Raw genomic sequence first — 25,067 nt, 5'->3', positions numbered from 1 at the left:
ATTGGGTGTGACATCAGTCACCTCAGGATGAGATGCTACTCTGGTTGGTTTGATAGAGGGGATTGGGTGTGACATCAGTGTGACATCAGTGTGACATCAGTGTGACATCAGTGTGACATCAGTGTGACATCAGTCACCTCAGGGTGAGATGCTTCTCTCTTAGACATGTTTTTTCGAAAATGGTTCTCCGACTGTCCCCATAGGAGAACCCTTTTTGGTTCCTGGTAGAAGTAGAACCCTTTTGGGTTCCATGTAGAACCCGATGTAGAAAGGGTTCTACGTGGAATACACAAGGGTTCTACCTTGAACCTAAAGGTTTCTACCTGTAACCAAAAAGGGTTCTCCTATGAGGACAGCCGAAGAACCCTTTAAGGTTCGAGACAGCACCTTTTATTTTCTAAGAGTGTAAAGGGTCACAATAGGGTTGTAGTATGACAATGCAGCGATCCGCGGCGCGTCAGGTCCGTTGTCGTTTTGATGTGGTTGAGTCCTCAAAGACCCCCTTAAGCGTCCTGCGCTGTGATTTGACTAGCCAGTAGCCACGCTGCATTCTAGCCTGGTGGATCCTTTCTGTATGGAGAGGCCTTCAATCTCAGACATCTAACCTGTGACCCTTTGACGTCTCAGAGAGATAGCGAGCTATGGTTTAACAGATCAGTATAGGAGATAGAGCAGCCCCGGCTGCATCTAAATAGTCTAAAGTAGCTTCCTCTCACCTTGCCTCCGTTGGATCATTCTCTCTTCCTCTCTCTTCCCCTCTCTTCCTCTCTCGCTCTCTCTCTCTCTTGCGCTCTTGCTCTCTCATACACACACGCTCACAAATGTTCCAAAATGACACATATTCTTAATCATTACAGACCTCGTTTAATTGAATTGATTTCACTCGAGGAATCTGGAATGACAGATTAAAGCAGCAATTCTATTTTAAAGATATGTATGTACAGTGCCTGTTTTTTTCTCCTGTAAATGAATGAGTGAGAGAGTGAACACATGAATCTATGAATGAGTGAACCAACGTCAGGAGACATAGTGCCCGAGTTCCTGAATTAGCATTAATTGATTGGATTGTCCATCTCCAGACTTCTCCTGGATTCTCCCTCTGTCTCCCTCTGTCTTTGGGATACTGAGTGGAGATTAGCATTAGGCTAATGAGCGGTGACTCTCCATTTGGGCTAATGAATCATTAACCGTCCTTTCAGAGGAAGCTGTTTACCGCCTTCACTTTCAGATCCCCTCTCGTTCGGTCCTTACTAGCAACCAGAAACCCCTACTATTCACTTCACTTACTCATTTAGCTGTCTTTCTAAATCAGCGTGGCTTGTGCATGTCACCGTCTACTTTGCATCCCATTTCCCTGGTAGACAGTAATAGAGGCATTGGATGGGGAGGATGAAATATCCATTGCTTTCCCCTGCTGCCTCCCAGTCATTTTTCCTGGTATTTCCATTAGTGAAAGGTTACACAATATCACTGTGTCCGTCTCTTCCCTATGAGTAATAACACCATTAGTTGGTGTTGTAATTATCTAGCTGTGGTCCATCTCTTAGAGGTACAGTAATGTGAAACCTAATAGCCTCATTAACACACAGTGGACACACAGCCACCCGGTGTGATAGTCATTATACAGCCAGACTAGTCTCACACAGACGTTTATAGACACACGCGTGCACACTCACACACATGTACACACATACACCGCGAACGCACGCACACACTTCAAACCATAGATCTGCCCAAGCAGGGTACCCCCTCTCCAGTCTACAGCTCATACTCTGACAATACCTTGATGTCTGGAAGGAGACGTTTGGGGGGCGATTAAACAACGATCTACATTTGAAATACATTTGGTCAACTTGATTTGCCCCCCGAATGGCAGTTGTAGCCGCGTCTGCAATGTGACAATGCCGACAACAAAGAACCAACAGACATCAAATAGATACATAACGAACATCATATAAATGAACAAGACCCTTGACACGCAGCCACACTTCAAAAACAGATTGAAACTGACAAGCTCTTAGCCTCTGGACTTGAGGAAAGTTTGGAAAACTTTCCCATTTGATGAGGTCAGCCGAGGAGATTGGATTGTCCATCTCCAGACTTCTCCTGGATTCTCCCTCTGTCTCCCTCTGTCCCCCTCTCGTCTCTTCTCCTCGCTCCTCTGTCCCATTTGAGCTGCAGCGCTCCGGAGCCTAACTGTGCCAGTAATGTGGGTCAGAAGCCTCTCTTCTCCTCAGCCTGTCGATTCAATTTGGTGAGATGATAAGGAGGTCTCAAATTGAACCAGCTCAGAGGTATTGTGGTGCTGTGGGGAGCGCAGGGAGCCGGCAGACTGACGTACTTAAAATACGACTGGCCTCAGAGAACGTTCCTCGAGAGAGAGGAGAAGATGGAGAGAGAGTGAGAATGAAAGAGTAAGAGCAAGACGGGAGAAGACACAGACAGAGAGAATGAGAGGAGAGGAGAAAGGCGGAAAACAGAAAGAAAGAGAAGACCGACAGAGAGAGAAAGTGACAGGAGTAGACAGAGGAACAGCAGTTAGCCCGTCAGAGAGAGAGAGGGAGAGTAAGAGTTAGGGAGAGAGTGAGAACATTGACATCGCCAGACAAGTGAGAAGAGAAACAGGGGAGCTGAAGTATTTCAGTCTTGTCTGGTCAGGCTGCTTTTAAAGGTGATTCAGTTAGCATTGCCTTGGTACTTGTGTCTTTACTCAGATCATTTGTTTATATGACTTGTCTCTACTTAACAGCCCTTAAAGATGCTTGTTGTGATGGTAAAACCAATATTGTTTTTATTGTCTTTGGAAATGACTCACATTCTCTTTCCTGCCAGAGGGATATACTCCAAAGCAGTAAAGCTTATCTTTTTAAAAGATAAGCTTGAAATTGACATGGTCTAAGAGAGGCTTGCGTTTACACAGGCAGCCCTATTTTTTGACCAATCAGATCAGCTGTGTAAAAGATCTGAGATGAAAAGATCTGATGTGATTGGAAAAAGGATTGGTGTCCCGCTAGTGGGACAACTTCCGGTGAAACTGGAGGGCGCGCAATTCAAATAAATAATAATCATAAATAAAAAATGTAGTTACATATAAGTGTCTTATATCGACTGAAAGCTTAAATTATTGTTAATCTAACTGCACTGTCCAATTTACAGTAGCTATTATAGCGAAAACATGCCATGCGATTGTTTGAGGACGGTGCCCCACATAAAAATATTTTTCCACCGGCACAGGTTTCATACAATCACGTATAATGATTAAATATTCACTTACTTTTTGAAAATCTTCCTCTGATTTGTCATCCAAAGGGTCCCAGCTATAACATGTAGTGTCGTTTTGTTAGATTAAATCCTTCTTTATATCCCAAAATGTCCGTTTAGTTGGCGCTATTGATTTGAGTAATCCACTCGTTCAACTTGCAGAGAAAGGAATCCGAAAATCTACCCCAAAACTTTTTTTCAACAAGTCAAAATACGTTTCTATTTACTCCTCAGATACCCTAAAATGTAATTGAACTATAATATTTATTTCGGAAAGAAGTATGTTCAAAAGGAAACTTTTTTTAGCAGCTGCGTAATGTCTTCATGGCGCGCGCAAACACGAATTTCCAAGACTGTGTCCTTCTACTAAAACTGATATTTCTTATTTGTTTTTGAAGTTACAAGCCTGCAACCTTGAACATAGACTGCTGACATCCTGTACAAGCCATAGGAATTGCATCCAGGGAGCTAATTTTCAATATGATCTTTCTCTTGCATTTCTAAAACAATTACGAAAATTCCGGTTGGTTTTCCTTTGGATTTCTCCTACCATATCTATTGTGTTATTTTCTCCTACATTATTTTAACATTTCTACAAAATTCAAAGTGTTTTCTTTCCAATGGTACCAATTATATGCATATCCTGGCTTCAGGGCCTGAGCTACAGGCATTTTACTTTGGGCACATCATTCAGACAGGAAGTGGAGAAAAAAGGGGCCTATCTCTAAGAAGATATACTGCAAAGCAGTAAAGCTTATATTTTTAAAAGATAAGCTTGAAATTGACATGGTCTAAGAGAGGCTTGCTTTTACACAGGCAGCCCTATTTTTGGACCAATCAGATCAGCTCTGAAGAAGCTCTGACATGAAAAGATCTGATGTGATTGGAAAAAAAAGATCATAATTGGGATGCCTGTGTAAACGCAGCCTCATTGACTCAACAACCAAAAACATATATCTAAGTGCGGCTTTCTTAATGAACCTTAAAATCAATAGTTATTTCCGGTTGTTTATCAAAGTTAGCTGGCTAACTCATTGATCCTACTTTGTAGTATACCCCTCTGCTCTGAGGGGAGGGATTTGGCGTGGACGGTCTAGTGACAGATAGATTGTCATGGTTGACTGACAAAGTATGTTTTTACATGCTGTTGGCGTAATATAAGGATGTGTGCCCTCTGTTGTTGCTGGTTACGAATATAGGTGTGATCATGTTGTTACTAAAGTAATCACACAGTTACACAGATAGCTCTAACGATAATGTCTTTTTCGTTGTTGTTGCCCTCGCTCTGTCTGCTAGTTTACACATGCACGCATTCGCAGAGACACACGCACAGTCACTGGGTGAAGCTAATAAACGTGTTCTATATTCATCCAGGGAGAGAGTAGTATTGTTCCCCCCTGGTGGCATCTCTCTGGATTATTTGTGGACATGTCAAACCAGCCAGGAGCTCCCTCTCTGAACCTACCACACACACACAAACAGAAACACACACGCGCAAACACACACACTCAGAAGCACATGGACTAGAGCGAGATAGAGCGAGAGAGAAAGAGGTAGGCATACCGGTTGCTTGGCGTCCAGAGGGGAAATGAAAAATGTATTTCCATTTGCCTGCTTTGTTCTGACTTCAAAGGGCTTCTCTGACAGTGAGGTGGAGGTGTTTAAATGAGCTGATGTATGAGATGAGAGCCCACGTTTCAACTGCCGCCGCCGGCTCTCTCACACACACACACACACACACACACACACACACACACACACACACACACACACACACACACACACACACACACACACACACACACACACACACACACACACACACACACACACACACACACACACACAAACCACATAGCTCAACTTCAACACAACCATTCACCGTTCACACAAACACAGAGCTCAAACGCTCCAACCTCAACCCAGCCTATTCACGTCAATAAAGGTGACTGAATGAGAGAAGCCGCTTGAATCCTGCCGATTTCACTTCAACGAGGCGGCTTAACCTCCAATAGCTCTGTGTGAAACACTCAGTCACAACGGGATCTGTAGGGAGGTAGGGATATGTCATGTGTGGTGGTGTAAGACAACTGTACCTCAGGAATCTATGAGAGGGTACATGACAGGCACGACAAGGATAGACACACACATAAGAGGTGGAGTGTGTGCGCGTGCGTGCCTGTGTGTGCGTGTGTGTTTTTATGTGTGTGCGTGTGTTTGTGCGTGCGTGCCTATGTGTGAATGGAGGGATTTCAGTGCCAAAATAAACTGTATTTGAAATCAATATTTTTATGTTATGTATCTGTTAAGGCTTTATGAATGAATGTATAAGGACACCTACAGTAAAGTGTTACAAAATATAGAATTTGAAAATAGAATTGAATTGAATTTGAATTTTTAAACTGAATGCAATATTCATTCAATTCAGTTTCAAATCATGAAACACAAGTTCAATTTGTGAATTCAATGATTCAATTTGTTTAAATTCAATATTTAAATACAAATTCCAAAATATTGAATTCAAAAACAGACCCCACAAATCACTGAAATCGCCACACATTGCTGGTATGCGTACGTTTGTGTTGTTTAGGGATCTGAAGCTTCGTACACCAGTGAGAGGAGATATGAGAGGCCAGCAGTCTGCCTGAAGGAAGCTGCAGAGGTAGAAGAGAAGACTTAAATGGTTTGGGGGGGGGGGGGGGGGTGGGGGGGGGGGGGTTGAGAGAGGAGAGAAGGAGAGTGAAAGCAAAGCCTAGAGCTGTCATCTTCATACAGGAGTCCTGCTGTTGTAGAGAGGGAGTGAAGGATTGAGAGAGTGGAGAAGAAAGATAGAGGGGAAAAAAATCCAAAGAGAGGGATTACAGCCAAAGTGAGGTAGCGAGGGATGGAGAGAGGAAGGAGGCATATTTCCAAAATAGGCGATAACAGAAGGAGAGAGAAAAGGGGAATGAAAGAGAGAGAGGCAGGCAGAGAACCAGAGATGAGAGAGGGATGGTAGAAAGAGAAGGAGCCTAGAGACTGCAGGGGAGGACGGAGGGCTGAGGGAAGCAGATTTCCTCCGTCGTTCCTCTCACCTCTGCTATCTCTGAAAAGCAGTGTGAGCACGTGTGTGTAAAACAACGCTCCCTCAGGTCATTCTCGTAGATTTGATGTGTGTGGCCTCACCATCCTCCCTCACCTTCCTTCCCTCCTCTGCCGCCACCATCAGTCTCCCCCATACTCCCCTCCCTCATTCCTCTCCTTTCTTTACCGAGCACTCCCCCTTTCTCCACTGTCCCCTGCAATCTTCTCCCTCCCCCTCCTCCCCTTTCTCCCTCATGTACATTTATCCTCCCCCAATGCTCCGTTCCCTCCCCCATCAGACCCACCCATCCCTCTCCTCTCCTGATGTCCCTGGACAGGACAGCAGCGAGCTGCCTCTCTATCCCCTAGTCTGAGCTGCCTCTCTATCCCCTAGTCTGAGCTGCCTCTCTCTCCCCTAGTCTGAGCTGCCTCTCTCTTCCCTAATTTGAAGCAGAGAGAGAGAGAATTCTGCAAAAAATATCCTCAGTGTACAACGTAACACACCACATAATGCAAGCAGAGCAGAATTGGGACGATACCCGCCAATTATCAAAATCCAGAAAAGAGCCATTAAATTCTACAACCACCTAAAAGGAAGCAATTCCCAAACTGTCCATAACAAAGCCATCACCTACAGAGAGATTAACCTGGTGAGAAGTCCCCTCAGACAGCTGGTCCTGGGGCTCTGTTCACAAACACAAACAGACCCCATAGAGCCCCAGGACTAGAACACAATTAGATCCATCCAAATCATGAGAAAACTAAAAGATAATTACTTGACACATTGGAAAGAATTAACCAAAAACAAAGTAAACTAAAATGCTATTTGGCCTTAAACAGAGAGTACACAGTGGCAGAATACCTGACCACTGTGACTGATCCAAATTTAAGGAAAGCTTTGACTATGTACAGACTCAGTGAGCATAGCCTTGTTATTGAGAGAGGCCGCCGTAGGCCGACCTGGCTCTCAAGAGAAGACAGGCTATGTGCCCACTGCCCACAAAATGAGGTGGAAACTGAGCTGCACTTCCTAACCTCCTGCCAAATGTATGACCATATTAGAGAGACATTTCCCACAGATTACACAGACCCACAAAGAATTAGAAAAACAAATCCAATGTTGATAAACTGACAGATGTGTTAGGTGAAATACCAACACAGCAGCATGATTTGTGACCAGTCGCCACAAGAAAAGGACAACCAGTGGATCACAAACACCATTGTAAATACAACCCATTATTTAGTTTCCCTTTTGTACTTCAGCTATTTGAACATTGTCACAATGTAGCCATAATATATCATTTGAAATGTCTAAACTCTTGTGAGTGTAATGTTTGATGTTCACTTCTGATTGTTTATTTCACTTCTGTTTATTATCCATTACACTTGCTTTGGCAATGTAAACATGTGTTTCCCATGCCGATAAAGTCCATTGAACCAGACAGAGAGAAACAGAGAGATTTTGGCTTGAGGACTGGGACGCTGTATAGTGCTGGTCAAATATGACGTCACACCTATTCATTATGATGTAAAAGGAGACACTGATCCTAGTTCAGCACTCCTACTCTGAGACACTTTGTGAATACGGACCCTGGTTTTGTTTTACAGATCATAAAACGGTAGTAGTACTGCTGAATATTGATAGAATCTGGCTCGAGAGTGTAGGGAGAATGGACAGACGGAAAACAAAGGTAGCAGTATGTGAGCTTTCTGAGGTCGGTATTGGTGTAGTGAGTATTGGTTCCTTTCTCAGGTCAGTAATGGTGTAGTGAGTATTGGTTCCTTTCTCAGGTCAGTAATGGTGTAGTGAGTATTGGTTCCTTTCTCAGGTCAGTAATGGTGTAGTGAGTATTGGTTCCTTTCTCAGGTCAGTAATGGTGTAGTGAGTATTGGTTCCTTTCTCAGGTCAGTAATGGTGTAGTGAGTATTGGTTCCTTTCTCAGGTCAGTAATGGTGTAGTGAGTATTGGTTCCTTTCTCAGGTCAGTAATGGTGCAGGGAGTATTGGTTCCTTTCTCAGGTCAGTAATGGTGTAGTGAGTATTGGTTCCTTTCTCAGGTCAGTAATGGTGTAGTGAGTATTGGTTCCTTTCTCAGGTCAGTAATGGTGCAGTCAGTATTGGTTCCTTTCTCAGCGAGGGGACTTTCCACTGGCTGCCCCTCTAGTTTGGAGACTGTCCCAGAATACACCTTGTCCGTTGGTCACTTCTTATTTTTGGAAAGGACAGATAGACAGACAGACAGTTGTAGCTTTAGAGCCCAATATAGACCCTGTTATTTAATACTGTATGGAGCTAGCATGTCGGCCTAGCCTGTCAGCGCTGAGGAAAGCCCTATTTGGCTGCCTGGGTGATTTAAGAGTCACACGGTTTTACATTTACATTTAAGTCATTTAGCAGACGCTCTTATCCAGAGCGACTTACAAATTGGTGCATTCACCTTATGATATCCAGTGGAACAACCACTTTACAATAGTGCATCTAACTCTTTTAAGGGGGGGGGGGTTAGAAGGATTACTTTATCCTATCCTAGGTATTCCTTAAAGAGGTGGGGTTTCAGGTGTCTCCGGAAGGTGGTGATTGACTCCGCTGACCTGGCGTCGTGAGGGAGTTTGTTCCACCATTGGGGTGCCAGAGCAGCGAACAGTTTTGACTGGGCTGAGCGGGAACTGTACTTCCTCAGAGGTAGGGAGGCGAGCAGGCCAGAGGTGGATGAACGCAGTGCCCTTGTTTGGGTGTAGGGCCTGATCAGAGCCTGAAGGTACGGAGGTGCCGTTCCCCTCACAGCTCCGTAGGCAAGCACCATGGTCTTGTAGCGGATGCGAGCTTCAACTGGAAGCCAGTGGAGAGAGCGGAGGAGCGGGGTGACGTGAGAGAACTTGGGAAAGTTGAACACCAGACGGGCTGCGGCGTTCTGGATGAGTTGTAGGGGTTTAATGGCACAGGCAGGGAGCCCAGCCAACAGCGAGTTGCAGTAATCCAGACGGGAGATGACAAGTGCCTGGATTAGGACCTGCGCCGCTTCCTGCGTGAGGCAGGGTCGTACTCTGCGAATGTTGTAGAGCATGAACCTACAGGAACGGGTCACCGCCTTGATGTTAGTTGAGAACGACAGGGTGTTGTCCAGGATCACGCCAAGGTTCTTAGCACTCTGGGAGGAGGACACAATGGAGTTGTCAACCGTGATGGCGAGTTTTCTAAGTGAAATGGAAACTGTTGTAATTGACAACACTCTATGGGCTAACATTTTGTCTTAATCAAACTAAAGTATTATTCTTCAAAACCCTGAAGAGATGAATCTCCGCTATCTACTCTGCAGTAAATCAGAAGAAATTGTTATCATTCCTCCTCTTTCCCTGTAAAGCAATCATTCAATCTCCCCTACCCTCAAGCTCTCCCCCATCCCACCAACCCAAGGCTCTCACTCAATCCCCATTTCCCTACCCCAAGCACACACCCTCCCCTGGTAGGAACCCTGCGGAGCGCACATCGTTTTGTAACCTGGGAGCTGTCAACCATGCTGCTAGCTACCCCTGTGGCTGTCAGCAACGCTTCCCTCACTCACGTGCTTACCTTTCTCCCTCTCCCCCACTCTCTCTCCCTCTCCGTCCTCTATTTTTGTCTCTCTTCCTCCCTCCCTGGCTTGCCTTGATCACCTCTCTCCGTCTCTCACTCCTATCTCTCACTTCTATCTCTCACTCCTATCCCTTTATTCCCTCTCCCTCTCCATTCTCTATTCTTTCTCCCTTTCTCCATCCCTGGCATGCTCAATCACCTCTCTCCATCTCTCACTCCTATCCCTTTATTCTCTCTCCCTCCATCCGTCCACCTTGGGGGAAAAAAGCCAACTACATCTATACCAGATAGTCCGATCTTGATTGCGCTGCAGCACGTTATTGTGCACGTCTACACATATGTTATCTCAAGCAATTAATATATTATCAATGGCCTTCTTATTGACAAAGAGACACACGCCCAGGGAAGCACAGAGACACACACCCAGGGAAGCAGGGAGACAAAGTGAGAAGCACGGAGACAGTGAGACAGAGGGACACAGACAGACCGGGAATCACAGGGAGTGTTATCGTCAGGGCAGTGCAGGTTAAGCATGTTCATTCAGTTCTCCTGGTTCTCTGGCTGGCCCTGCTGGCTTCCTGAACGTGATGGGGATTCTAATAGGCTCTCCTGGCTGTATTGTTGCATAAATGAATATCCTCAGAGACAGACACGCTGGAGTGGACAAGACATGTAAATGGAACAGATGTGGGATTTTAAAGTACGAAACCGCGTGAACTCAATGCGTGAATAGATTGATAAGTGACCGAAACAGATCTATGTGAAGAGACCAATATAAGTGAATAGTTGTTTGACAGATCCGGTCAAGCGTAAGCGGAGAGAGATAATTATGGGGTTTCTATTCTCGTAAAATCAGTGTACAAGTTGCACCAACCAGCTGAATTACCATTGTAGTTTGCGAAAAGAAAAGTTCAACATTAATCCACAGAGCGGAGAGCCCTGTGTTGCAGTAGTGGCCTGAGGGCACTGGGCCCCACCGTGGAGCTTCATCCCGGGGCCCTGCTGTTCCGCGAGGCCCTCCTGCGGAGCTCCGTCCTCTTAAAGACACTTCAAAGGCCGGTTTTTACAGGCAGGATGGGAAGTTGAACTCTGACCCCCCCGCAAACACACACTAATTGATCGGATCTGTGGGGGAGGAGAGGGGAGAGAATGCGTGATAAGAAAGAGGAAATGTAGGACGAGGGGGAGAAGGATGGAGAAAAGAGGCTGGTGAATGTCTCCATCACCTCCGTGAAAGGATACGAATGTTGTTCAAGGAGTGTAGAGTATAGTGCTCCTGTAGTGCTCTTCATATGGGGATGTGCGTCACACAAGCAAAGCAGGTATGTTTATTACATCTGCACTGTCTTATAACTCTTCCCTCGGCGGCCAGTTTATTAGGTACACCCATCTAGTTCCAGGTCAGAACCCCCCCCCCCCCCCCCTTGCCTCCAGAACAGCCTGAATTCTTGAGGGCATGGCATTCAATCGTTGCTCAATTGGTATCAGGGGACGTAACGTGTGCCAGGAATACATTCCCCACACCAGTACACCACTGCCAACAGCCTGTACCGTTGACATCAGGCAGGATGGGCCAAATCCTGACTCTGCCATCAGCATGACGCTAGAGGAAGTGGGATTCGTTGGACCAAACAATGGTTTTCCATTCCTCAGTTGTCCAGTGTTGGTGACCGTGTGCCCACTGGAGCAGTTTCTTCTTGTTTTTAGCTGATAGGAGTGGAACCCGGTGTGGTCCTCTGTGACAAGGACCGACAGACAAGTTATGAGTTCCGAGATGTCGTTCTGCACACCACTGTTGTACTGGCCGTTATTTGTCTGTTTGTGGCCCGCCTGGTAGTTTGCACGATTCTTGCCATTCTCCTTCAACCTCTCTCGTCAACGAGCTGTTTTCGCCATCAGGACTGCCACTGACTGGATGTTTTTTGTTTGTCGCACCGTTCTCGGTAAACCTTGGTGGAGGGACGGCCGTTTCTGAGAGGCTGGATCCGGCGCGCCAGGCACCGGCGATCATACTGGACCACGCTCAAAGTCGCATACGTTACTAGTTTTTGCCCATTCTAGTGTTCAATTGAACAGTATCTGAATGCCTCGATGCCTGTCTGCCTACTTTATATAGCCACGTGACACACCGTGTGAACGGGGTGGTGTACCTAATATACTGGCCACTGAGTGTTTATGGTTGGTCGTTTCTGCATGTGTCAGTCATTTGTTTATGCCTATGGACCCTGATCAAAAGTATTACACTATAGGGAATAGGGTGCCATTTGGGACGAAAACATCCTGGTCGCAGCAAGTCAGTTCACCGCTTAGCCAGGTTCATTTTCCACCTCATGGCCTCAATCTCCCACATCAAGACTAAGAGAGAGAGAGAGAGAGAGAGAGAGAGAGAGAGAGAGAGAGAGAGAGAGAGAGAGAGAGAGAGAGAGAGAAAGTATGAGAAGGAAAGAGATGAGACAAAGCGAGAGAGAGAGAAATAGTCATTGCACATTCTTTGAGAGTGAAAGAGTGACCCCGTGGATCACCAGCCTGATGTAATGTTGACTGCTATGAGTGGAGGTCCAGACTCTACAAAGATTCCCAAATGGCACCCTATTCCCTACAAATGCGCACTACTTTTGACCAGGAACCGTAGAGTGGAGGGTTGTAGTCAAAAGTAGTGCACTATGTAGGGAATATAGTGCTATTTTGGGACAGACAGGGTTTCCTTCTGGACAGAGCAAGGAGTACAGTTAACACACAATCATAATACAGCTCGTTTCAAAGACACAATTTTAGCAAATTAGCGTGAAATAAGATGATCGAAAGGTAGGCTCCTTCCCTCCCTCTCTCTCCCTTACCATTTGACTTGGCAGTGGCTTGGTGCAGAGAGGCCAAATTTGAGGCTACTTAAGACTCTGTGACGGCTGCATCTCGTTCTTGCGACGTTGGCCGGTGACAGAGAATGACTTGTGATACTTCTGTACCCTGCTTTCCACCAATCACAATTGTCATTTCTGGCCCCGAAGAAATATCTCCACGCTTATTTGTAGTGTGGAAGGATGCATGATTAGATTTGATGTGATTGGATTTACTTTCAATTGGTGGTTGCTTTACCTTCCTTAAATGAGCTTATTGTAAATCACTTTGCATAAGAACAGGTTATTTTAATCCCATAGACCGAGCAGTAGAACACTTGCCCATGGCAGCCTGCCGTCAATGCCTCAACAGTATGTACTGTGAATATTTCAGTGCCCCCATTTTGAGTAACATCCCGATGCTTTCAGTCTTTCAGCCTCCGTGGAACATGGAACTCTAAAATGGAACATGGAACTGAAAAGGGCCTCGCCCGACTCTACTGTATCAATAATGGATTGTAAGTGCGGTCTAGACCTCCATTTGGAACGGTGGTGCAGTGGTATTTAAGATGTGGTTAGTGAGAGCCCTGGTGGAGAGAGGCATATTTAAATCATAATGTGGTTCCTTTCTCATGTCCTCCTTTCATTAACGAGGCCTGAGAGGGGAGGGGAGAGAAAGGCAGAGAAATAGAGAGAGAGCAGAGATAGAGAGAGAGCGATATATGCTTCGCTGTGATGGTTTGCTCCATTGACCTCCAGTCATCCAGCTGAGCTAACATACGCAAACATGTGCACTCGCATGCTCACCGTGTCATTAGCAACACTGTCCAACAAGTACAGCTGGCATGTGGAGAAGACAACGGGATGGTTTAATAATACACTGCTCAAAGAAATAAAGGGAACACTTAAACAACACAATGTAACTCCAAGTCAATCACACTTCTGTGAAATCAAACTGTCCAACACTGATTGACAATAAATTGCACATGCTGTTGTGCAAATGGAATAGACAAAAGGTGGAAATTATAGGCAATTAGCAAGACACCCCCAATAAAGGAGTGATTCTGCAGGTGGTGACCACAGACCACTTCTCAGTTCCTATGCTTCCTGGCTGATGTTTTGGTCACTTTTGAATGCTGGCGGTGCTCTTACTCTAGTGGTAGCATGAGACGGAGTCTACAACCCACACAAGTGGCTCAGGTAGTGCAAAGTCGTGAACTTGACTGGCGCGTGCACCCCTCATAGAGTATTCATTCTGCCGGTCCTGTTACAAAACGTTTCTTCAGCAGGAGCAAGCGGAACGAAATGGGGAGGGACGTACCTGAATTTGTCCAGTAGAAACATTTTGCGACTGTCAGGCGGAATGAATACACTCCAGGTCTGAGTGTTGGTGAAAGACAGGTTGGTGTTACCGATCGAAGAGAAGACATAGTAAACATTTATCTCTAAACACAGTAGGCCTAAGTGATAGGTTACTATTACCAGACTGGCGTTTGGTCTATTCACGATACAAAGCACAATGTTTACAATTGTGAAAAATACAAAATACAAAGCAAGCGTTGTTTGTAACAAAAAAAAGAGTCCGTTTGTGTGAGGAGAGAAGGAGGGAAGTAGCCGTTGAGTCGATAGCTCACAGGTACGTACATCTTCACTGTGTGTGTGTGCGGATGAGTTTGTGTCTGTGTGAGTGTGTGAATCCTCTTTTTGGCAGGATTTCAGTCCACTTGGGGATATTTGTAGCCTACTTATGGCCGAATTGCACATGTGAGTGTGTTGTTGTAAGACAGCGAGTGTTAGTGTTTCTAGGCTGGGTGACACATATACAGTACATCAGTATCCTCTCCAAATGAATCCCCTATGTGTTTCCTAACCACTACCCTACACACACTCACACACACACACACACACCGTGACACCAACACGCACACTGTTCTGTTGTTATGTTTTGTACACTCAGTGTATATGGCTCTGGGCTAAACCATTATCTGTCACATCACGATGACATCACCATTGACGATGGCTGTCAGTCATTGTCGGTAGACTATGCTATCGTAATATATCGCCCAACCCTAGTTTACTGGGACATGAAACAGCTATGTGTCCACTCGACACGATGAGCAGTGGTTAGGGTATGATTGGAGATAACAAATGAAGGAACACCTTCATAATATTGAGTTGCCCTCAGAACAGCCTCAGTTGGATTCTGGGTTCGAGTCCAGGCTCTGTCGCAGCTGGCCGCGACTGGGAGGCCCATGGGGCGGTGCATAATTGGCCCAGCGTCGTCCGGGTTAGGGGAGGGTTTGGCCGGAAGGGATGTCCTTGTCTCATCGCGCACTCCCGACTCCTGTCGCGGGCCGGGCGCGGTGCACGCTGACACGGTCGCCAGGTGTACGGTGTTTTCTCCGACACATTGGTGCTGGCTTCTGGGTTAAGCGGGCGTTGTGTCAAGAAGCAGTGCGGCTTGGCTGGGTCGTGTTTCGGAGGACGCTTGGCTCTCAACCTTCGCATCTCCCGGGTCCGTACGGGAGTTGCAGCGATGAGACAAGAATGTAACTACCAATTGGATACCAGGAAAATGGGGAGGAAAAGGAGTAAAAAAAATGAATAAAAAATAAAAAATGAACAGCCTCAATTGGACTCTACAAGGTGTGTGTGTGCGAGGCGTCGAACGTGTTCCACAGGGATACTGGCCCATGTTGCTTCCCACAGTTGTGTCAAGTTGGCTGGATGTCCTTTGGGTGGTGGACCATTCTTGACACACCCGGGAAACTGTTGAGGGTGAAAAACCCAGCAGCGTTGCAGTTCTACACACTCAAACCGGTGCGCCTGGCACCTACTGTACTACCACACCCCGCTCAAAGGCACTTGAATCTTTTGTCTTGCCCATTCATCCTCTGAATGGCACACACACACAATCAATGTCTACAATTGTCTCAAGGCTTCAAAATCCTTCTTTAACCTGTCTCCTCCCCTTCATCTACACTGACAGAAGTGGATTTAACAGGTGACATACATAAGGTATCATAGCTTTCATCTGGATTCATCTGGTCAGTCTACGTCATGGGAAGAACAGGTGTTCCTAAAGAGTTAGGCCAGGTCAGCTATGTTAGTGCCCGTATAGAGCTTTATTTTTTGAAATGTTGTTGACGCCTGCCTCTGACAGTTCCCTAGGAATTGAACAGTCGTTTTTATTGATTAGCATTCGCCATACTGTGTGTCCAAGTCTTTACTGTGTGTTGTAGTGTCAGCAAATTGCATATCTGCTTTCACTGGGCACCTTCACTGGGCACTATCACTTAGAAACGGCTACGGAGGAGAAAGTGACACTGAATGTTCGAGCTCGTTGGCCTAACGCTCTCTATATATGGTTCTGGTTTAGCCTATTTGAACTTGGCTGGCGCCGCGCAGAGCGGAGTCTCGCAGCACACAGCAGGGCAGCGCACAAGTGACATTCCGAGTAATTGGCCGAGTCCTACTTGCTATAGCCTATTTGAATAAATATGTTATACACAGAACGCAGGAGTGGAATGTAAGGCCAGACAGAGTGGAGAATTCCACCAAAACGGAGCAAAACGTCCAGTCAGAAAACATTGTTTCTCTCTCTCTCGGTCAGATGCACGGGCCTTAAGGGCCCCCACACAGTCTATCTGACGGAGCTTCGTTTGCAGAGCTCCCTATGTAGTGTGTGTGTCGAATGTGTGGAACGGCGATGCAAATGGGGCTCCTTAGCTCCTTATGCGTAGACTGTGAAATCACTGTGGAGAGCCCTTTAGACTCTAGCACAGTGGTTTAGTGGGGGCTATACCCACTTTTTGTTCAGTGGGCATTGCGTGTACTCTGATCTTCATCCCCATTGATGCGTACTGTATCAACGTAGTGTAGGTATCAATCATGTATTACAATAGAGAAATAATGCACAAAGCAGCATACACAATCGTAAAGCATGTGAAATAATCACATGCGTGCCTTGAGTGCAATATTGCAGCAAGAGTGCGCAGCTCTCCACTGGTTGTCACATGGAGCAGCTCACGGAGTAACGACATCGGTAGCCAGTAGTGTAGTTAAGAAAGACCTTTCAACGTATGATATCTACCAAGAAATGCAACAGTGGGTATGCAAACCAGGTATTGAAAAAGTTTGGTCCGAAGTCTTGGTTGAATCTTTGCGATGTGCAATGCACTGTTTGAATAAACATTTCTAATGGCTTTCCCAAAAAACCTTCCCAATTAAATGTTGACTGCAAAGTAGGCCTACCTGGCAGAGTGATTTTAGGATGATTTGTATCAATTGAGAGGGCAAACTCTGCCATTACATCATGTACACTGCAGGCCTACAGTACAGAAACACCGCTAGCCAAATGTACTCTTGCTAGGTGCCCAATTGAATTAAAGGGCAACTACACTCTCTGAAAAAAATGTGTTTAGATTTTTCCCAGACATCAGAAATGGTCTCCTGATGTGCTTTATTCATTCTTGTGGAATTAGAACATCTGACTTTTGTTGTTTTTCTATTTAAAAAGAAATACATTTTTTGAGAGTGAATCCGGAAAAAACTATAGGAAATAGGGTGCCTTTCCTGTTTGGGAAATTTTGGGCGATAATCTGAGTATGCTCACTTCTCCAGGCACCACCACTGCTCTAGCCTAAACCTATAAAACATATTTTTATAACAGACGCTCCTTAATTATCTTGTGTCTTGCTGTTTTAAAAAAAAAATATCATTTTTATAAAGTATTAAAAAATACATGACACATGCGGGCCGGGAAAATCCCCTCCATGCGAGGTTGAAAACCAAATAGCCAATAAGCTGTCGTAAAATATTTAAGACAAGTTAAAGTTATGAACAGTAGCTTTTGTCCCCAAATATTCTAGACTAAGAAGGTGTTGTCCTAATGTCTAAGCGGAGGCTATTCTCAGTCACAGCTTTATGAGAGATGTAACACACAGTTTGATTTATTCACTATTTTATGAGGCAAATAAAGCTATTATTATCCCGTTCTGGAAATGAGAGACAGGTTATACTTAATGAAGTGGACAGAAACTAACTCACTACGGTAAGACCGTTCCTCAGCAGACTGTTACTGCTTCGTCAATGTTGCGCCACAAAGACACACACACACACACACACACACACACACACACACACACACACACACACACACACACACACATACACACACAAACCTGTTCCATGCTGAAGCTCCTCCACCAGAAAGGTATATCAGGAAATGTTTGCCTGCACTTAGCCTCTGCCCAGGCTTTCAACAACATTATCTTTCATCATGATTCATCCAGTTGTAGTATTCGATTTCACGCTATAGCCCAACGTTTGGCTATACTAATCATTTTTATTGATTTTTTGGGGTGGCTGATAAAGGGTGATACCATTGTATATCATAATGTTTTATCGGTACATAATCAACCATACAGTCAGTAAACCCACATGTGACTGACACTTACTGTTCTATTTCTGCTGGTTTCTTAAAGGACACGGATCTCCTGGACATCGCCTATATCAAGGACGCCAGGAACGGAAAATGCACCAAAACGCCAAAGGTATGTCAAGTCAGGCCAGTGATTTCCGCTCAGTGCTCGATTCAAATGGATTCAGATGTACTGTACATCTGTGTATCTCATTGTCTTTCCACCAAAAGCTCCATTCCAAACTCTATAATAGGGCTTTATGAGAAATCCTGGAAGAGAGACAAGCTAATCGGATATTATTGTAGTTTCATGGAGGGTATATCGGGACAGGAATAGGAGGCGGAAGAGGAAGAGAGAGACAGAGACACGGCTCTGTGTGCTATAGGGATCAGACAGGGACATTTGAATAGATCTGCATATGGATACAGAACTGGACATCACTACACAATGGTGTGTGTGTGTGTGTGTGTGTGTGTGTGTGTGTGTGTGTGTGTGTGTGTGTGTGTGTGTGTGTGTGTGTGTGTGTGTGTGTGTGTGTGTGTGTGTGTGTGGAGCTTATGTTAGGCATTATGTTGACTGTACTTACAGTACTGTATGGCTGGTGTCTCTAAGCTAGGGCTCTGACGGTCATGTTATTTTGGATAAAGGTAATTGGCCAGCCAAATGACTGTAGTCCCCATAATAACCTTTCGAATAGCAACATATATATATATATATATATATATATTAAATGGAATGAATAGAACGGGCGTTCACGTTCAAGACAATGATGGCATAATAGGTGAACTGGCGGTCATACTAAGAGTCGATATTCACGTAATAATAAGGAATTCCCCTTGTCCACGTCCACAAATTGGGAGAATATGAACATTCTTTCAAATTGACCCACGTTGTAAAAGAGCCAACTTCGTGGTAGATTTTTTTGTTATACAGAAGTAACAAAACGTGCCGAAAAGCTGCTGTGTTGTTCAATGTCCATGTAACCAGGTCAAAAATCCCGATGCTCCCACGTAGGGAAATAGCAGCTGCGAGAAGAGCCCTGTGGCTTCAGGCTATTCGGTGTGGTAGAGTGGGAAATGTGGGGACCTGTTGTCCAAGTAGGCTACACGTAGCTATGTGTGTGGAAATTATCACAGGTAAGACATTTATACTGAACAAAAATATAAACGCAACATGCAAAGTGTTGGTCCCATGTTTCATGAGCTGAAATAAAAGATCCCAGAAGTGTTCCATACACACAAAAACGCTCACATTTTGTGCACAACTTTGTTTACATCCGTTCTAGTTAGCATTTCTCCTTTGCCAAGATAATCCATCCACCTGACAGGTGTGGCATATCAACAAACGGATTAAACAGCATGATCATTGCACAGGTGCACCTTATGCTGGGGACAGTAAACCCAGGACCTCCACATCAGGCTGCTTCACCTGCAGGATCGTCTGAGACCAGCCACCTGGACAGCTGATGAAACTGTGGGTTTTCACAACCAAATCATTTTTGTTCAAACTGTCAGAAACGTCTCAGGGAAGCTCATATGCGTGCCCGTCATCCTCACCAGGGTCTTGACCTGACTGCAGTTCAGCGTGGTTATCGACTTCAGTGGACAAATGTTCACCTTCGATGGCCACTGGCATGCTGGAGAAGTGTGCCCTTCACGGATGTACCGGGCAAATGACAGACGTCATATGGCGTTGTGTGGGTGAGCGGTTTGCTGATGTCAACGTTGTGAACAGAGTGCCCCATGGTGGCGGTGGCGTTATGGTATGGGCAGGCATAAGCTACAGACAACAAACACAATTGCATTTTACCGATGGCAATTTAAATGCACAGAGATACCGTGATGAGATCCTGAGGCCCATTATCGTGCCGTCCATCACCTAATGTTTCAGCATGATAATGCACAGCCCCATGTCGCAAGGATCAGTACACAATTCCTGGAAGCTGAAAATGTCCCAGTTCTTCCATGGCTTGCATTACATGTAAAGGATTACAAAAAAACAGTGACTGTAATCCGTTACGTTACCAGCAAAAATATTGTTATCAGATTACAGATACTTTTGAAAAACTAGATGATTACTTCGAGGATTACTTTTAAATTCAGAAAGGATGTTTGCAAAAAATATATTTGACACTTCTGTTTTCTCAATGATATTCAAATCAGCATTGAAAAAAAGGTGCTAGTTTAAGTTTGTTCCACCTGAGCGAGTCTGACTACAAATCAGAGGCCACAATGATGACACACCAAATGTGTTTGATGGATCGCAGGAAAAGAGCAGGAATAGGCTTTTGTAGGCTACAGTCCAAGCTGTGTCTTCCAATGGTGCGACTGCTGTCGGCATCCAAAAACTATCCAACTTGAATAAACGCTTGGAGGTAAGGATGACAGCAGTGGTGTAGTCTACGACGATGTGAATCACACTGCTGCTCTCTCATTTAGCTATTTGCGCCTTACAGATTGTGGTTGTTGTGGATGGCTGTTCACAAATCTAAATGTGTATCTGAACCCAATAATGGTTGAATTCAAGAAGTTTAAGCTGCCTATCAATCATTGTTTTTGAAACCAGTGGACAGCCAGTGAAAAATACACTCTTGCAACAGCTGCACAGTGCGGATCCCAGCCTATGGAATAAAAGTGGTGCTTTTATTGCTCAATCTAATTCATGCTGATAAATAGTTTTTATACATAGGCGTAATGGACACATGTTCAAACTCGCACACTTTTGATAGACTTAAAGGGGCAATCTGTAGTTGCTACATCCATTTTTGGACTTAAAAATGGTTTGATTCTTGAAGAATATAACTTAGAAATGCCTCATGAGCTTAGTTCAACTGTCACACTCCATGAGAACCCAAAACATAAGCTTGTTTTTCTCCAATGTTTGTAAATGTAAACCAACACTGTATAGCCTCATAACATGGTTAAAACAATTTTGATATCATGGATGGTCAGTCCTTGCATCCATAGCTCTGTCTGTTAATCTGAGAGTGGTTACATTTCTCCAGGCCCATCCCTCAGGTTTTTACCAAAACAGAGGCGGGCCAACCATTTTGTTATTGTTTCATCTGTTGATTTTCCCTTTAAACAGCTGCATATTATCAAGATATCAAAGTGTCACTAACAAAAAGGTCATCAATAAGCCTATAGCAAATGCAGCATATGACATTCATTTTTCACATGTAAATAGCACTTTTTCAGTAGTGCTCAAAGCATGCCATTCCATGAGCGCAACATTTATTTTTCAACTCGATTCAATGAGCCCAGTCAGTCCTCCATGACAATAAAACCATAAACAACAGAGTAGGGCTGGTTTATAAATTCTTAATTATCCTTAGTTATGGTCAGGTAATTTTGGCTAATCTATACTTCCTTATTTCCAAATCCTATTCTTGATGATCAAGGGGTACAACATTTATTGGAATGACGGGAATTCTTATAGACTTTGGTTTTTAATGTAAAGATATAATTTGATCGTATTATTATATGTGGTAGAAAGCCTACATAACCAACCCATAAAGTAAAATGGAACATCCATATATGGCCAGCTATGTAAACTTCAACATTGATTTATCCCTGGTAACATACATTTTTGTATTCTTCTTATGCCTCTTAAGGGGAAAGTAATCTAAAAGTAACTGAATGTAATCCGATTACGTTACTGAGTTTGGTAATCCATAAATTACGTTACTGATTACAATTTTGGACAGGTAACTAGTAACTGTAACGGATTACATTTAGAAAGTAACCTACCCAACCCTGCTCACCAGACATGTCACCCATAAGCATGTTTGGGAGGCTCTAGATCGATGTGTACGACAGCGTTTTCTAGTTCCCACCAATATACAGCAACTTCGCAATTGAAGAGGAGTGGGGCATTAGGGAGGCCCTACAAAATTACATTTTTCTAAGTAATGAGAATGTTAGGGAGCAGGCAATGTTGAAAAGTAATCTTTATACATGTTGAATTTTTCTTAAATGTGGTTCTGTAATTGATTAAAACAAGCAGACAGCAAGGAAATTGCTTTTTTTCTTCTTTTTTTTCTGTGAGCCAATAGAGTAACCTAGGTAACCACAAGTTATTTTCTCCAAAGGCGGGCGGGGCCACGACGTTCTATCTAACACCGACTTGGACTATTGCGAGTGTACCCATATAAGAGCAAAGCAGGATGTAAAAGCAGGAAGTCTACCTATCAATATGTGCTGTGATTTGTTGATTCAACTCAACTGACATTACAAAAAATACATACCATTGCATAAGCCACATCAGTTAACATCATTTTAATGAAGATTCTACATTACAGTGGAAATTATTGCATCACAATACCAGGCAGCCATTGCGAGTGTACCCATGAGTTTACCTGTCAAATTGCCAGGGTTAGAGGTTCCAAGCCCATTCTATTCATCGTTTTCTACAACACCTTGTCAACAAAGTTTCATCACGTTGTTAATAAGAGTCCATGTTCACGCAGAAACGGACTCAAGCGCACGAATACCCGGCCATCCCGTCATCAGTCAGATGTTCGTTCCCTAATGAAAAATGCACTAGCGTTCAAACGTTTGGGGTCACTTAGAAATGTCCTTGTTTTTGAAAGAAAAGCACATATTCTGTCCATTAAAATAACATAAAATTTATCATAAATACAGTGTAGATTTTGTTAATGTTGTAAATGACTATTGGAGCTGGAAATGACAGATTTTTTTATTGAATATCTACATAGGCATACAGAGGTCCATTATCAGCAACCATCACTCCTGTGTTCCAATGGCACGTTGTGTTAGCTAATCCAAGTTTATCATTTTAAAAGGCTAATTGATCATTAGAAAACCCTTTTTGCAATTATGTTAGCACAGCTAAAAACTGTTGTTCAGATTAAAGAAGCAATAAAACTGGCCTTCTTCAGACTAGTTGAGTATCTGGAGCATCAGTATTTGTGGATTCAATTTTCAGGCTCAAAATGGCCAGAAACAAAGTGCTTTTTTCTGAAACTCGTCAGTCTATTCTTGTTCTGAGAAATGAAGGCTATTCCATGTGAGGAATTGCCAAGAAACTGAAGATCTGGTACAACGCTGTGTACTACTCCCTTCACAGAACAGCGCAAACTGGCTCTAACCAGAATAGAAAGAGGAGTGGGAGGCCCCGGTGCACAACTGAGCAAGAAGAAAAATACATTAGAGTGTCTAGTTTGAGAAACAGACGCCTCACAAATCCTCAACTGGCAGCTTCATTAAATAGTACCAACAAAACACCTGTCTCAACGTCAACAGTGAAGAGGCGACTCCGGGATGCTGGCCTTCTAGGCAGAGTTCCTCTGTCCAGTGTCTGTGTTCTTTTGCCCATCTTAATATTTTCATTTTATTGGCCAGTTTGAGATATGGCTTTTTCTTTGCAGAGTTGCAAAGTGTTGTGGGTAATGTCATGGCCTTGGCCTGTCTGAGTGTTGCATTCTGGCTACAGCTGCTACAAAAGGAGCAAAGGAGACTTTAACGTAACGGTTGTTGGCATGATTCACTCCAATAATTGCTATGTTAAACAACAGCATACGTTGTAGTATTCGGGTGGAATGTACACAAGGTCCAGACAAAACTCGACTTCCACTTCATCCGAACCCCTCTGAAAGACACACATACAGTGGGGAGAACAAGTATTTGATACACTGCCGATTTTGCAGGTTTTCCTACTTACAAAGCATGTAGAGGTCTGTAATTTTTATCATAGGTACACTTCAACTGTGAGAGACGGAATCTAAAACAAAAATCCAGAAAATCACATTGTATGATTTTTAAGTAATTCATTTGCATTTTATTGCATGACATAAGTATTTGATCACCTACCAACCAGTAAGAATTCCGGCTCTCACAGACCTGTTAGTTTTTCTTTAAGAAGCCCTCCTGTTCTCCACTCATTACCTGTATTAACTGCACCTGTTTGAACTCGTTACCTGTATAAAAGACACCTGTCCACACACTCAATCAAACAGACTCCAACCTCTCCACAATGGCCAAGACCAGAGAGCTGTGTAAGGACATCAAGGATAAAATTGTAGACCTGCACAAGGCTGGGATGGGCTACAGGACAATAGGCAAGCAGCTTGGTGAGAAGGCAACAACTGTTGGCGCAATTATTAGAAAATAGAAGAAAATAGAAGAAGTTCAAGATGATGGTCAATCACCCTCGGTCTGGGGCTCCATGCAAGATCTCACCTCGTGGGGCATCAATGATCATGAGGAAGGTGAGGGATCAGCCCAGAACTACACGGCAGGACCTGGTCAATGACCTGAAGAGAGCTGGGACCACAGTCTCAAAGAAAACCATTAGTAACACACTATGCCGTCATGGATTAAAATCCTGCAGCGCACACAAGGTCCCCCTGCTCAAGCAGGCGCATGTCCAGGCCCGTCTGAAGTTTGCCAATGACCATCTGGATGATCCAGAGGAGGAATGGGAGAAGGTCATGTGGTCTGATGATTCAAAAATAGAGCTTTTTGGTCTAAACTCCACTCGCCGTGTTTGGAGGAAGAAGAAGGATGAGTACAACCCCAAGAACACCATCCCAACCGTGAAGCATGGAGGTGGAAACATCATTCTTTGGGGATGCTTTTCTGCAAAGGGGACAGGACGACTGCACCGTATTGAGGGGAGGATGGATGGGGCCATGTATTGCGAGATCTTAGCCAACAACCTCCTTCCCTCAGTAAGAGCATTGATGATGGGTCGTGGCTGGGTCTTCCAGCATGACAACGACCCGAAACACACAGCCAGGGCAACTAAGGAGTGGCTCCGTAAGAAGTATCTCAAGGTCCTGGAGTGGCCTAGCCAGTCTCCAGACCTGAACCCAATAGAAAATCTTTGGAGGGAGCTGAAAGTCCGTATTGCCCAGCGACAGCCCCGAAACCTGAAGGATCTGGAGAAGGTC

The 25,067-nt window shown here is 44.4% G+C and overlaps 1 protein-coding gene across 3 annotated transcripts in view; it reads left to right on the top strand.

Moving 5' to 3' along the window:
• Positions 1-25,067, top strand: part of LOC139556634 (1-phosphatidylinositol 4,5-bisphosphate phosphodiesterase beta-1-like) — a 242,006-nt gene that overhangs the window by 26,647 nt on the left and 190,292 nt on the right. For all 3 annotated transcript variants that reach the window (XR_011671154.1, XM_071370833.1, XM_071370834.1), the window contains exon 3: positions 18,218-18,286. Coding sequence is in view for 2 of the 3 variants with exons in the window: in XM_071370833.1 (XP_071226934.1) it covers positions 18,218-18,286 (69 nt within the window). In the remaining variant the exon portion in view is untranslated. The remainder of the gene's footprint in view (positions 1-18,217; positions 18,287-25,067) is intronic.

This window comes from Salvelinus alpinus, chromosome 27, assembly GCF_045679555.1.
Source record: "Salvelinus alpinus chromosome 27, SLU_Salpinus.1, whole genome shotgun sequence".
Classification (NCBI taxonomy): Eukaryota; Metazoa; Chordata; class Actinopteri; order Salmoniformes; family Salmonidae; genus Salvelinus; species Salvelinus alpinus.
This window is presented reverse-complemented; position numbering and strand designations above follow the sequence as displayed.